At 43.1% G+C, this 14,121-nt stretch overlaps 1 protein-coding gene across 4 annotated transcripts in view; it reads right to left on the reverse strand.

The window, feature by feature from the left end:
• Positions 1-8,044, reverse strand: part of mon2 (MON2 homolog, regulator of endosome-to-Golgi trafficking) — a 50,188-nt gene extending 42,144 nt beyond the window's left edge. For 3 of the 4 annotated variants that reach the window (XM_039017304.1, XM_039017302.1, XM_039017303.1), the window contains exon 1: positions 7,570-7,677. In XM_039017304.1, the coding sequence (XP_038873232.1) occupies positions 7,570-7,677 (108 nt within the window). Of the gene's footprint in view, positions 1-7,569 lie in introns of all 4 variants that reach the window. The other variant, XM_039017301.1, reaches the window with a different exon arrangement.
• Between the last annotated feature and the right edge of the window lie 6,077 nt (positions 8,045-14,121).

A 14,121-nucleotide genomic window follows, 5' to 3' on the forward strand; every position in this document is an offset into this window, starting at 1 on the left:
TGCTAGGGATGGGGAAAAAGTGACACCACTCCGGCCCCCAAGGACTGGAGTTCCTTATCCCTTGACTAGGCTATATGTTGGAGTTACAGAGCAGGATGCCAAAACTCAAAAAATGCTTTTCGGACAATTTCATGGCTTTTAGAAAGGGCCCACAGAGATTGGTTTTCCACTCACAGCTGTTCACCAGTGTTAGATATGAACACTAAGGACTCTACTCAAAATTGTGCCAGAGGAAGGCCCACAGGATCATCAAGGACACCACACCCCAGCCACAATCTGTTCACTCCCTTACCAAATCGATAGACACAGATCTATCTACAAGCCATCAAACTGCTGAACACTTCAACTGGACTGACCACCTCCACTGCCTCTCCAAACCTTAGCACACAGAAACTAGACTCCTATTATGATGGCTAAATACTGCACAAGTTCAACACTTGCTCCTAATCCCCCCTTCTACAAAACACGGAAATATTGGACTATAAATTGTGCCTTCCTGTATTATACTAAAATGATTATTATATTCTATCGAGCCATTTACTTTGTTCGTATTCTTATATTTTCTTATTGTTGTTGCATTATTGAGAAGGAACCTGCAAGCAAGCATTTCACTGGACAGTGTATACCATGTGTATCCCGTACATCCAACTAATAACAGTTGATACGTGAAACTTTAAAAAATGATTTGTTAAGCAATACAGACCAAATTGAAGTGTCTTGACTCTTGTTTGCGTGTTCTACAGTCCTGTAAAGGGAGGCGGTGACTGGGACAGGCAATGTAGCATCCCAAATGAAAACAAATTCCAAATGACAACAAATGTGTTATGATAGATTTTGATCAAGACATCTTTAAGATTTGAATGTCTAACATCCATAACTGCCATTTTTGCGCTCTAAAGTAATAATGGAAATGACTATCTTTTCAAATGTATTGTTTTTGTGTTCAGCCAACCCTTTCCTTTTTATTTCACCTTTATTTACCCAGGTAGGCCAGTTGAGAACAACTCATTTACAACTGTAACCTGGCCAAGATAAAACACAGCAGTGCGACAAAAACAACACAGAGTTACATAAACAAACGTACAGTCAATAACACAACATAAACAAAAAATAGAAAGATCTATGTACAGGGTGTGCAAATGTAGAAGAGTAGGGAGGTAGGCAATAAATAGGCCATAAATGCAAAAATAATTACAATTTAGCATTAATACTGGAGTGATATATGTGCAGATGATGATGTGCAAGTAGAGATACTGGGGTGCAAAAGAGCAAGAGGTTAAGTAATAATATGGGGATGAGGTAGTCGGGTGTGCTATTTACAGATTGGCTGTGTACAGGTACAGTGATCGGTAAGCTGCTCTGACAGCTCATGTTTAAAGTTAGATATAAGTTAGATATAGGGAGATATAAGACTTCAGCTTCAGAGATTTTTGCAATTCGTTCCAGTCATTGGCAGCAGAGAACTGGAAGGACAGGAAGTGTTGGCATTGGGGATGACCAGTGCAATATACCTGCTGGAGCGCGTGCTACGGGTGGGTGCTGCTATGGTGACCAGTGAGTTGAGATAAGGCTGGACTTTACCGAGCAAAGACTTATAGATGACCTGGAGCCAGTGGGTTTGGCAACAGATATGTAGTGAGGGCCAGCCAACGAGAGCATAGAGGTCGCAGTGGTGGGTAGTATATGGGGCTTTGGTGACAAAATGGATGGCACTGTGATAGACTGCATCCAATTTGCTAAGTAGAGTGTTGGGGGCTATTTTGTAAATGACATCGCCGAAGTCAAGGATCGGTAGGATAGTCAGTTTTACGAGGGTATGTTTGGCAGCATGAGTGAAGGAGGCTTTGTTGCGAAATAGGAAGCCGATTCTAGATTTAATTTTGGATTGGAGATGCTTAATGTGAGTCTGGAAGGAGAGTTTACAGTCTTACCAGACACCTCGGTATTTGTAGTTGTCCACATATTTTAGCTCAGAACCATCCAGACTAGTGATGCTAGTCGGGCGGGAGGGTGCGGGTAGCAATCGGTTGAAGAGCATGCACTTAGTTTTACTTGCATTTAAGAGCAGTTGGAGGCCACAGAAGGAGTGTTGTATGGCGTTGAAGCTCGTTTGGAGGTTTGTTAGCACAGTGTCCAAAGAAGGGCCAGATGTATACAGAATGGTGTCGTATGCGTAGCAGTGGATCAGAGAATCACCAGCAGCAAGAGCGACATCATTGATATATATTTATATATTTTGCTCCTTTGCACCCCATTATTTTTATTTCTACTTTGCACATTCTTCCACTGCAAATCTATCATTCCAGTGTTTTACTTGCTATATTGTATTTACTTCGCCACCATGGCCTTTTTTTTGGCTTTACCTCCCTTATCTCACCTCATTTGCTCACATCGTATAGACTTTTTTTTCTACTGTATTATTGATTGTATGTTTGTTTTACTCCATGTGTAACTCTGTGTTGTTGTATGTGTCAAACTGCTTTGCTTTATCTTGGCCAGGTCGCAATCGTAAATGAGAACTTGTTCTCAACTTGCCTACCTGGTTAAATAAAGGTGAAATAAATAAAAAATATACCCCGAGAAAAGAGTCGGCCCGAGAATTGAACCCTGTGGCACCTCCATAGAGTGCCAGAGGTCCGGACAACAGGCCCTCCGATTTGACACACTGAACTCTGTCTGAGAAGTAGTTTGTGAACCAGGTGAGGCAGTCATTTGAGAAGCCAAGGCTATTGAGTCTGCCGATAACAATGTGGTGATTGACAGAGTCGAAAGCCTTGGCCAGGTCGATGAAGATGGCTGCACAGTATTTTCTTTTATCGATGGTGGTTATGATATCGTTTAGGACCTTGAGTGTGGCTGAGGTGCACCCGTGACCAGCTCGGAAACTAGATTGCATAGTGGAGAAGGTGTGGTGGGATTCGAAATGTTCCGTGATCTGTTAATTAACTTGGCTTTTGAAGATTTTAGAAAGGCAGGGCAGGATGGATATAGGTCTTTAACAGTTTGGGTCTAAGGTGTCTCCCCCTTTGAAGAGGGGGATGACCGCAGCAGCTTTCCAATCTTTGGGGATCTCAGACGACACAAAAGAGAGGTTGAATAGGCTAGTAATAGGGGTTGCAACAATTTCGGCTGATAATTTTTAGAAAGAGAGGGTCCAGCTGATTTGTAGTGATCCAGATTTTGCAGCTCTTTCAGAACATCAGCTGATTGGGTTTGGGCAAGTTGCTGCAGGGGGTGCTGAGGTGTTGGCCGGGGTAGGGGTAGCCACGTGGAAAGCATGGCCAGCTGTGGGAAATTGCTTATTGAAATGATCGATTATTGTAGATTTATCGGTGGTTTTCTATCCTCAGTGCAGTGGGCAGCTGGGAGGAGGTGCTCTTATTCTCCATGGACTTTACAGTTACCCAAAACCTTTTGGAATTAGTGCTACAGGAAGCAATATATCTAGCCTTAGCTTTCCTAACTGACTGAGTATATTGGTTCCTGATTTCCCTGAAGAGTTACATATTGCTGGGGCTATTCGATGCTAATGCAGAACGCCACAGGATGGTTTTGTGCTGGTCAAGGGCAGTCAAGTCTGGGGTGAACCAAGGGCTATGTCTGTTCTTAGTTCAATTTTTTTTTGAATGTGGCATGCTTATTTAAGATGGAGAGGGAAGTACTTTTGAAGAGCAACCGGGCATCCTCTACTGACGAGATGAAGTCAATATCCTTCCAGGATACCCGGGCCAGGTCGGTTAGAAAGGCCTGCTCGCTGAAGTGTTGTAGGGAGCGTTTGACAGTGATGAGGGGTGGTCATTTGACAGCGGACCATTACGCACGCAGGCAATGAGGCAGTGATCGCTGAGATCCTGGTTGAAGCAGAGGTGTATTTAGAGGGCAAGTTGGTCAGGATGATATCTAAGAGGGTGCTCATGGTTACGGATTTAGGGTTGTACCTGGTAGGTCCGTTGATAATTTGTGTGAGATTGAGGGCATCTAGCTTAGATTGTAGGGGTGTTAAGCATGTCCCAGTTTAGGTCACCTGACAGTACAAACTCTGAAGATAGATGGGGGGCGATCCATTCACATATGTTGTCCAGGGCACAGCTGGGGGCTGAAAGGCGTCTATAACAAGCGGCAACGGTGACACTTGTTTATGGAAAGGTGGATTTTTAAAAGTAGAAGCGCAAATTGTTTGGGCACAGACCTGGATAGTATGACAGAACTCTGCAGGCTAACTCCGCCCACTTTGGCAGTTCTATCTTGTCGGAAAATGTTATAGTTGGGGATGGACATTTCAGGATTTTTGGTGGCCTTCCTAAGCCAGGTTTCAGACACGGCTAGGACATCCGGGTTGGCGGAGTGTGCTAAAGCAGTGAATAAAACAAACATAGGGGGGAGGCTTCTAATGTTAACATGCATGAAAATGGCTCTCCATATTTTGACCTAAGACTTACAAACTCAGACTTCCACTAATATGTTCAGTCTCCCCAAAAAGCATTTGCATTTCATGTAACAACCATTATGCATATTTTGTTTATCCATTCTGTGAGACATTAACGCTATGATTTTGCGTGCAAATGTAACATCCAAAACCCTGGAATCGCCCATAATGCATCAGAGAGCTGCTGTGTGTGTTGTCAGACTAAAGTGATCAGAGCACAACAAACAGAGAATCTCCCATGAGATTAGAAGGAAAGGAATTGAGCGTGAAGCTGTGATACAGAAAAATCTATGGGATTCTTCTCAGCCCTTTTAAAACACAGAAATACTGTAGAGAAAACAGCTGCTTGCAGCTTGTCAGCGGTAAATGAATGGGATAGGGGTGTGTGAGACTGGTCAAGGAGGTGTCTCGTACCTGGCTATCTGAGTGAAAAGATTAGAGTCAAGGGCACAACTGACATTCTCAGTTCCAATAGAAAGGTAAGATAATTCAGATATATTGATCAACATTTTAAAAGAAAGCCTACTTAGAAAGCCCAGCAAAGGTTAAATGTAGTATAACCAGATTCTAACCAGGAAACAAAAGACAGAAATAGTAGGCTACCGTTACTGTAGAGGTATTTCCCCAAGAGCAGTAGCGAGTCTTTCACTCCCTTACACATGGTAAGGTCTGAAGAAAAACAAACAAAGCCAGGGAGAGTTACACCTGGCAGCCTGCTGCCTAGCACTGACTGACTCACCTCAGTCTAGAGTGGAGGCCCACAGGCCAACATAAAGGAGCAGTCATTTAAAATGTGGAGACAGCATTACTTCTCTGAGAGCTAGGCCTACACTGGCATGACATCATAAATGTGTTGTGGACTCCTAGTGGGATGACTAATACAAACATGACAATCAAGGCCTTGTTTATATCTAGATGAAAACATGTTGTCCTAATGAGATTATATTACAGACCCTCAATCAGAATCTCCAAAGCAAGTGAAGACTGGCCATTAACAAGTTAATTCGATTATTTTAGGCTCACTCCTTTTACCTAAACATTTGAGTTCAAAGGAGAATGCAATTCCTGTCATATAGGCCAGGGCTTCAAACTGGGGTCTGCAGCAGGTCCGCGATTTTTGTTGGGATTTGTTCTTGTGAAAAATATTTTTTTACGAATATCGCTAGCTCCAACAGAATACGATTGTGAGTACCATTTTTATGTCTCTGCCTCCAGTATGTGTGTCCAGTATATAGGAAGTTAAGAGGTAGTTTCATAAGCCATTGCTAACTAGCATCAGCTCAATGACTGGAAGTCTACAGGAACAGTTAGCATGCTAGCTGTTCCTGTTCATCCGACTCTGGGGAAGTAGATAATTGGCTTCCTTGTCAAAATCTCAAACTAAAATTATAGTAATTGGAGCTAATTGCAGGGTTTTTCTGTATTGAAAATTATTAGACTGACCTTCTAAGGGGTAATTTTCAGAATGGAAACACAGTTTCAGTGTCAACTTAAACGAACAAAACCAGACAGAAAACATGCAAATATTGCAGTTTTTTTTATAATACCATCTGAGAACTAACAATCAAATAAAAGCTAGATAGTCAGGGATAATATTATATATATATTTTTTAAACCAGGCATTTAGGGCACTTGCACATTGATTTTGTAATACTATTTGAGCAGTGGAACACAGAATTAGCCATGGCAAAATGCGTAAAAGTGCAGGAAATCAGTTTTAAATTTGTAAAATTGTCTCTCAGCTCCATACCAAACTGTGTAGAATTGCTGGAAATTAACTTAACTGCAAAATTCTCTCTCAGCTCAATGGATATTACCTATACCATAACCCCACCATGGGGCACTCTTTTCACAACGTTAACATCAGCAAACCACTCCCCCACACGACGCCATCTGCCTGGTACAGTTGAAACCGGGTTTCATCTGTGTAGAGCACTCTTCTCCAGCATGCCAGTGGCCATCGAAGGCAAGCATTTGTCCACTGAAGTCAGTTACGACACCGAACTGCAGTCAGGTCAAGACCCTGTTGAAGATGACGAGCACGTAGATGAGCTTCCCTGAGACGGTTTCTGACAGTTTGTGCAGAAAATCTTCAGTTGGGCAAGCCCAGTTTCATCAGCTGTCCGGATAGCTGGTCTCTGACGATCCCGCAGGTGAAGAAGCCTGATGTGGAGGTCCTGAGCTGGCGTGGTTACACATGGTTTGTGGTTGTGAGGCCGGTTAGATGCACTGCCAAATTCTCTCAACGTTTGAGGCGACGGCTTATGGTAGAGAATTGAACCTTCAATTCTCTGGTAACAACTCTGGTGGACATTCCTGCAGTCAGCATGCCTATTGCACCGCTCCCTCAAAACTTGAGATATCTGTGGCATTACGTTGTGACACAACTGCACATTTTTGAGTGGCCTTTTATTGTCTCCAGCACAAGGTGCACCTGTGTAATGATCATGCTGTTTAATCAGATTCTTGATAGGCAACACCTGTCAGATGGACGGGTTATCTTGGCAAAGGAGAAGTGTTCACCAACAGGGATGTAAACAAATTTGCACAGAAAAGAAAAATACGTTTTTTGTGTGTATGTAACTCTTTGATCTTTTATTTCAGCTCATGAAACATGGAATCACTTTACATGTTGCGTTTATATTTTTGTTCAGTATAATTTGCCACATGAAGTAGAGGACCATAATAGCGTTCATGCCAGTAGTTAAACCCGGAAGAGAAGTACTCTGCCATCAATCACAACGTTTTGGATGCAGTGGCAAATAAACATCCTCATTTTGTGAATCATTAAATATATGTTTAAAAATGTGATCTTGACAGACACAAAACAACGCACGTCCCATTATTGAATGTAAACTCATTATTTGACAACTGACAATATAGCCATGCTACCGGTCAAGCCTAACGTCACACCGTGGCACAACATTCATGCAGCCGTCACAACTGAATATTATTCATCTGATACATGTCACGTCGCATCACTCGATGCACTTGATGACAACATCAGCAATTGCATCAAAATGTATCATCAGTGGTGAGGTGGCAAATTATCACAACACCACATAATACACAGAGTGAAACTGCGTGAAAGCTATAGAGAGATTGCTAGCTAAAGTTAGCTAGACAGGCATATATATATCTACCTCTTTGACTGGGGGGAATTTCTTCTTGCATTCCATGGACAGGGACCGCAGATCCGTCTGCATGTTCTCGAGTAATTTCTTCACCGCTTCGGGGGTACTGGTCGACATTTTGGATGATGTATTCGATCTAAATATCAAAAGCTTTAAATAATAAGGAATGCAAATGCAGTCCTATGATACTGGTCCCCGGCCTACTTATTCAGCTCCTTCGAAAAAAGAAAAACGCTGTGGACCTCCGCACAAGCGTCCATTGAACAATATTCCAGTGTTCTGCCTTGTCCTATCCGTCTGTATGTATAATCGAAGCGATGACACGGCATAAGTTTATCTTCAACAAAAAGCCTAGACGTTAGTGTGATAGATTATCATCATTAGCACAATTCTAGCTACTAGTGCCATTTATATGGTTAATATGTCTCCGTTTCAGCCTTAGGTTTCACGGCTCCAGCCGTCACCATTGCAAGCACCGTTTCGATCCCACAATGCTTTGGTAGACATTGACACGTCACTTGTACTTCCGTAAACATGACCGGCTTCCAGCATAATGATTACAGTGTCCCCTAGTGGAGTATTGTAAACAAATTGATGGGACGTCCAACTCTGAAGTCACCACATTGAAGTTTAAATGTAAAATGGTAAGGTTAGGATTAATGTTATGGTAGATTTTATGGTTATGGTTAGGGTTTAGGTATATGGACGTCCCAAGGATCCCGGGGAGCACTAACCTTTCTGTAGAGCAATGTACAGGTAACTGCCAAATTAATGGGAACACTTGAGTAAATGAGGGATACAAATTATGTTGAAAGCAGGTGCTTCCACACAGGCGTGGTTCATTAGTTAATTAAGCAATTAACGTCCATCACACTTAGGGTCATGTATAAAAACGCTGGTCTGGCCATTATTTTGGCTACCATGGCTATGCCACAATACGATGACAACGCCCCCATCCGCATGGCCTGAGTGCTCACTGAAAGGTTTGATGAGCATGACAATTAGGTAAACCATATGCCATGGCTGTCTCAGTCATTGGATCTCAAACCAACTGAACACTTAAGGTGATGTTCTGGGGAGGTGCCTGAGACGGTATTTTCCATCAGCATCAACAAAACACCAAATAATGGAATTTCTCGTGGAAGAATGGTGTCACATCCCTCCAGTAGACTTCCAGACACTTGTAGAATCTATGCCAAGGTGCATTGAAGCTCTTCTAGCTCGTGGTGGGTCAATGCCCTATTAGGACAGTTTATGTTGGTGTTTCTGTTAATTTGGCAGTTAGCCTAGTGGTTAGAGTGTTGGGCCAATAACTGAATGGTTGCTAGTTTGAATACTTGAGCAGACAAGGTATAAAATCTGTCGCTGTGCCCTTCAGCAATCTACTTAATCCTAATTTGCTCCAGGGGTACCATAATGCAATGGTTGACCCTGTAAAAACAACACATTTCATTGCACCTATCTGGTGTACACTGAGTGGGGCTACTGACGTTAAGGCGAATCTGAAGATGGTGCTGGCTAAAGCTAAAACTGGTGAGTATAGAGATATTGTTATCCACGTCGGCACCAACGATGTTAGGATGAAACAGTCAGAGGTCACCAAGCGCAACATAGCTTCAGTGTGAAAATCAGCTAGAAAGATAGTAATTGTCTCCGGCCCCCTCCCAGTTAGGGGGAGTGATGAGCTCTACAGCAGTCTCACAACTCAATTGCTGGTTGAAAACTGTTTTCTGTCCCTCCCAAAAGATAGAATTTGTAGATAATTGGCCCTCTTTCTGGGACTCACCCACAAACAGGACCAAGCCTGGCCTGTTGAGGAGTGACGGACTCCATCCTAGCTGGAGGGGTGCTCTCATCTTATCTACGAACATAGACAGGGCTCTAACTCCCCTAGCTCCACAATGAAATAGGGTGCAGGCCAGCTTAGTGGAGTCTGCCACTAGCACAGTCAGTGCCTAGAGCTAGGTTGGGCAAAACTAAACATGGCGGTGTTCGCCTTAGCAATCTCACTAGAATAAAGACCTCCATTCCTGCCATTATTGAAAGAGATCGTGATATCTCACATCTCAAAATAGGGATACTTAATATTAGATCCCTCACTTCAAAGGCAGTTATAGTCAATGAACTAATCACTGATCGTAATCTTGATGTGATTGGCCTGACTGAAACATGGCTTAAGCCTGAATTTACTGTGTTAAATGAGGCCTCACCTCCTGGTTACACTAGTGACCATATCCCCCGTGCATCCCGCGAAGGCGGAGGTGTTGCTAACGTTTACGATAGCAAATTTCAATTTACAAAAAAAACGCGACGTTTTTGTCTTTTTAGCTTCTAGTCATGAAATCTATGCAGCCTACCCAATCACTTTTTATAGCTACTGTTTACAGGCCTCCTGGGCCATATACAGCGTTCCTCACTGTGTTCCCTGAATTCCTATCGGACCTTGTAGTCATAGCAGATAATATTCACATTTTTGGTGACTTTAATATTCACATGGAAAAGTCCACAGACCCACTCCGAAAGGCTTTTGGAGCCATCATCGACTCAGTGGGTTTTGTCCGACATGTCTCTGGACCTACTCACTGCCACAGTCATACTCTGGACCTAGTTTTGTCCCATGGAATAAATGTTGTGGATCTTAATGTTTTTCCTCATAACCCTGGACTATCGGACCACCATTTTATTACGTTTGCAATTGCAACAAATAATCTGCTCAGACCCCAACCAAGGAGCATCAAAAGTCGTGCTATAAATTCTCAGACAACCCAAAGATTCCTCGATGCCCTTCCAGATGCCTACCCAAGGACGTCAGAGGACAAAAATTAGTTAACCACCTAACTGAGGAACTCAATTTAACCTTGCGCAATACCCTAGATGCAGTTGCACCCCTAAAAACATTTGTCATAAGAAACTAGCGCCCTGGTATACAGAAAATACCCGAGCTCTGAAGCAAGCCAGAAAATTGGAACGGAAATGGCGCCACACCAAACTGGAAGTCTTCCGACTAGCTTGGAAAGACAGTACCGTGCAGTATCGAAGAAGTATCCAACTTAATTGAGGAAAATAAGAACAATTCCCCCCCCAAAAAATTTGATACTGTCGCAAAGCTAACTAAAAAGCAACATTCCCCAAGAGAGGATGGCTTTCACTTCAGCAGTAATAAATTCATGAACTTTGAGGAAAAGATCATGATCATTAGAAAGCAAATTACGGACTCCTCTTTAAATCTGCGTATTCTTCCAAAGCTCAGATGTCCTGAGTCTGCACAACTCTGCCAGGACCTAGGATCAAGGGAGACACTCAAGTGTTTTAGTACTATATCTCTTGACACAATGATGAAAATAATCATGGCCTCTCAACCTTCAAGCTGCATACTGGACTCTATTCCAACTAAACTACTGAAAGAGCTGCTTCCTGTGCTTGGCCCTCCTATGTTGAACATAATAAACTGCTCTCCGGATGTGTACCAAACTCACTAGAAGTGGCAGTAATAAAGCCTCTCTTGAAAAAGCCAAACCTTGACCCAGAAAATATAAAAAACTATCGGCCTATATCGAATCTTCCATTCCTCTCAATTTTTTTTGAAAAAGCTGTTGCTCAGCAACTCACTGCCTTCCTGAAGACAAACAATGTATACGAAATGCTTCAGTCTGGTTTTAGACCCCATCATAGCACTGAGACTGCACTTGTGAAGGTGGTAAATGACCTTTTAATGGCGTCAGACCGAGGCTCTGCATCTGTCCTTGTGCTCCTAGACCTTAGTGCTGCTTTTGATACCATCGATCACCACATTCTTTTGGAGAGATTGGAAACCCAAATTGGACTACACGGACAAGTTCTGGCCTGGTTTAGTTCTTATCTGTCGGAAAGATATCAATTTGTCTCTGTGAATGGTTTGTCCTCTGACAAATCAACTGTACATTTCGGTGTTCCTCAAGGTTCCGTTTTAGGACCACTATTGTTTTCACTATATATTTTACCTCTTGGGGATGTCATTCGAAAACATAATGTTAACTTTCACTGCTATGCGGATGACACACAGCTGTACATTTCAATGAAACATGGTGAAGCCCCAAAATTGCCCTCGCTAGAAGCCTGTGATTCAGACATAAGGAAGTGGATGGCTGCAAACGTTCTACTTTTAAACTCGGACAAAACAGAGATGCTTGTTCTAGGTCTCAAGAAACAAAGCTATCTTCTGTTGAATCTGACAATTAATCTTGATGGTTGTACATTCGTCTCAAATAAAACTGTGAAGGACCTCGGCGTTACTCTGGACCCTGATCTCTCTTTTGACGAACATATCAAGACTGTTTCAAGGACAGCTTTTTTCCATCTACGTAACATTGCAAAAATCATTAACTTTCTGTCCAGAAATGATGCAGAAAAATTCATCCATGCTTTTGTTACTTCTGGGTTAGACTACTGCAATTCTCTACTTTCCGGCTACCCGGATAAAGCACTAAATAAACTCCAGTTAGTGCTAAATACGGCTGCTAGAATCCTGACTAGAACCCCAAAATTTGATCATATTACTCCAGTGCTAGCCTCCCTACACTGGCTTCCTGTTAAGGCAAGGGCTGATTTCAAGGTTTTACTGCTAACCTACAAAGCATTACATGGGCTTGCTCCTACCTATCTTTCCGATTTGGTCCTGCCGTACATACCTACATGTACGCTACGGTCACAAGATGTAGGCCTCCTAATTGTCCCTAGAATTTCTAAGCAAACCGCTTGTAGGCAGGGCTTTCTCCTATAGAGCTCCATTTTTATGAAATGGTCTGCCTACCCATGTGAGAGATGCAGACTCGGTCTCAACCGTTAAGTCTTTATTGAAGACTCATCTCTTCAGTAGGTCATATGATTGAGTGTAGTCTGGCCCAGGGGTGTGAAGGTGAACGGAAAGGCTCTGGAGCAAAGAACCGCCCTGTCTCTGCCTGGCCGGTTCCCCTCTCTCCACTGGGATTCTCTGCCTCTAACCCTATTACAGGGGCTGAGTCACTGGCTTACTGGTGCCGTCCCTAGGAGGGGTGCATCACTTGAGTGGGTTGAGTCGCTGTTGAGTTGCTGACGTGCTCTTCCTGTCTGGGTTGGCGCCCCCCCCCCCCCCCTTGGGTTGTGCCATGGCGGAGATCTTTGTGGGCTATACTCGGCCTTGTCTCAAGAATGGTAAGTTGATGGTTGAAGATATCCCTCTATTGGTGTGGGGGCTGTGCTTTGGCAAAGTGGGTGGGGTTATAGCCTGCCTGTTTGGCCCTGTCTGGGGGTATCATCGGATGGGGCCACAGTGTCTCCTGACCCCTCCTGTGTCAGCCTCCAGTATTTATACTGCAGTAGTTTGTGTCGGGGACTAGGGTCAGTCTGTTATATCTGGAGTACTTCTCCTGTCTTATCCGGTGTCCTGTGTGAATTTAAGTATGCTCTCTCTAATTCTCTCTTTCTCTCTTTCTTTCTTTCTTTCTCTCTCTCGGAGGACCTGAGCCCTAGGACCATGCCTCAGGACTACCTGGCATGATGACTCCTTGTTGTCCCCAGTCCACCTGGCCGTGCTGCTGCTCCAGTTTTAACTGTTCTGCCTGCGGCTATGGAACCCTGACCTGTTCACCGGACGTGCTACCTGTCCCAGACCTGCTGTTTTCAACTCTCTAGAGACAGCAGGAGCGGTAGAGATACTCTTAATGATCGGCTATGAAAAGTCAACTGACATTTACTCCTGAGGTGCTGACTTGTTGCACCCTCGACAACTACTGTGATTATTATTATTTGATCATGCTGGTCATTTATGACCAGGTTAAAGAAGGATTTTTAAGCCTTGAGATAGTTGAGACATGGATTGTGTGTGCCATTCAGAGGGTGAATGGGCAAGACAAAATATTTAAGTGCCTTTGAATGGTTCGAGTGTCCTGGGTTTTTCACACTCAACAGTTTCCTGTGCATATTAAGAATGGTCCACCACCCAAAGGACATCCAGCAAACTTAACACAACTGTGGGAAGCATTGGAGTCAACATGGGTCAGCATCCCTGTGGAACGCTTTCGAAACCTTGTAGAGTCCATGCCCTGACGAATTGAGGCTGATCTGTGGGCAAAAGGGGGTGCAATTCAATATTAGGAAGGTGTTCCCTAATGTTTTGTACACTCAGTGTGTGTCAATAAAGCTTTTTTTTGTCAGTTACCTGTATTTGCTCAATAGTAAACACACACATATACTAAATATGTTACATTAGAGATTTTTTGGAGGAAAAAATAAAGGCATACAGCACACACATACCTCAATAGATTGATTTCTGTTGGTTATTGATGTACTCTGATGTTGATACTGTTACCATTTTCTGGCCATTAGAATGCATGAATGCATTCCCTCTCTCCCTCTCTCTTGCTGGGTTTTGGATGGAACAGTTTTCAAATATCTCTTGTTGGGGGGAAAAAAATGACTTGATATGACATATTTATTTTTTAACTTTTAATACAAATATTTGTGTTTTACAATGTCAGTTGTAATGATGCATGTGAACGGTGTTCAGCTTTGCACTTGACTAGACATGGCCTTAGCAACACTGAC

Source organism: Salvelinus namaycush, chromosome 21 (genome assembly GCF_016432855.1).
Source record: "Salvelinus namaycush isolate Seneca chromosome 21, SaNama_1.0, whole genome shotgun sequence".
Classification (NCBI taxonomy): domain Eukaryota; kingdom Metazoa; phylum Chordata; class Actinopteri; order Salmoniformes; family Salmonidae; genus Salvelinus; species Salvelinus namaycush.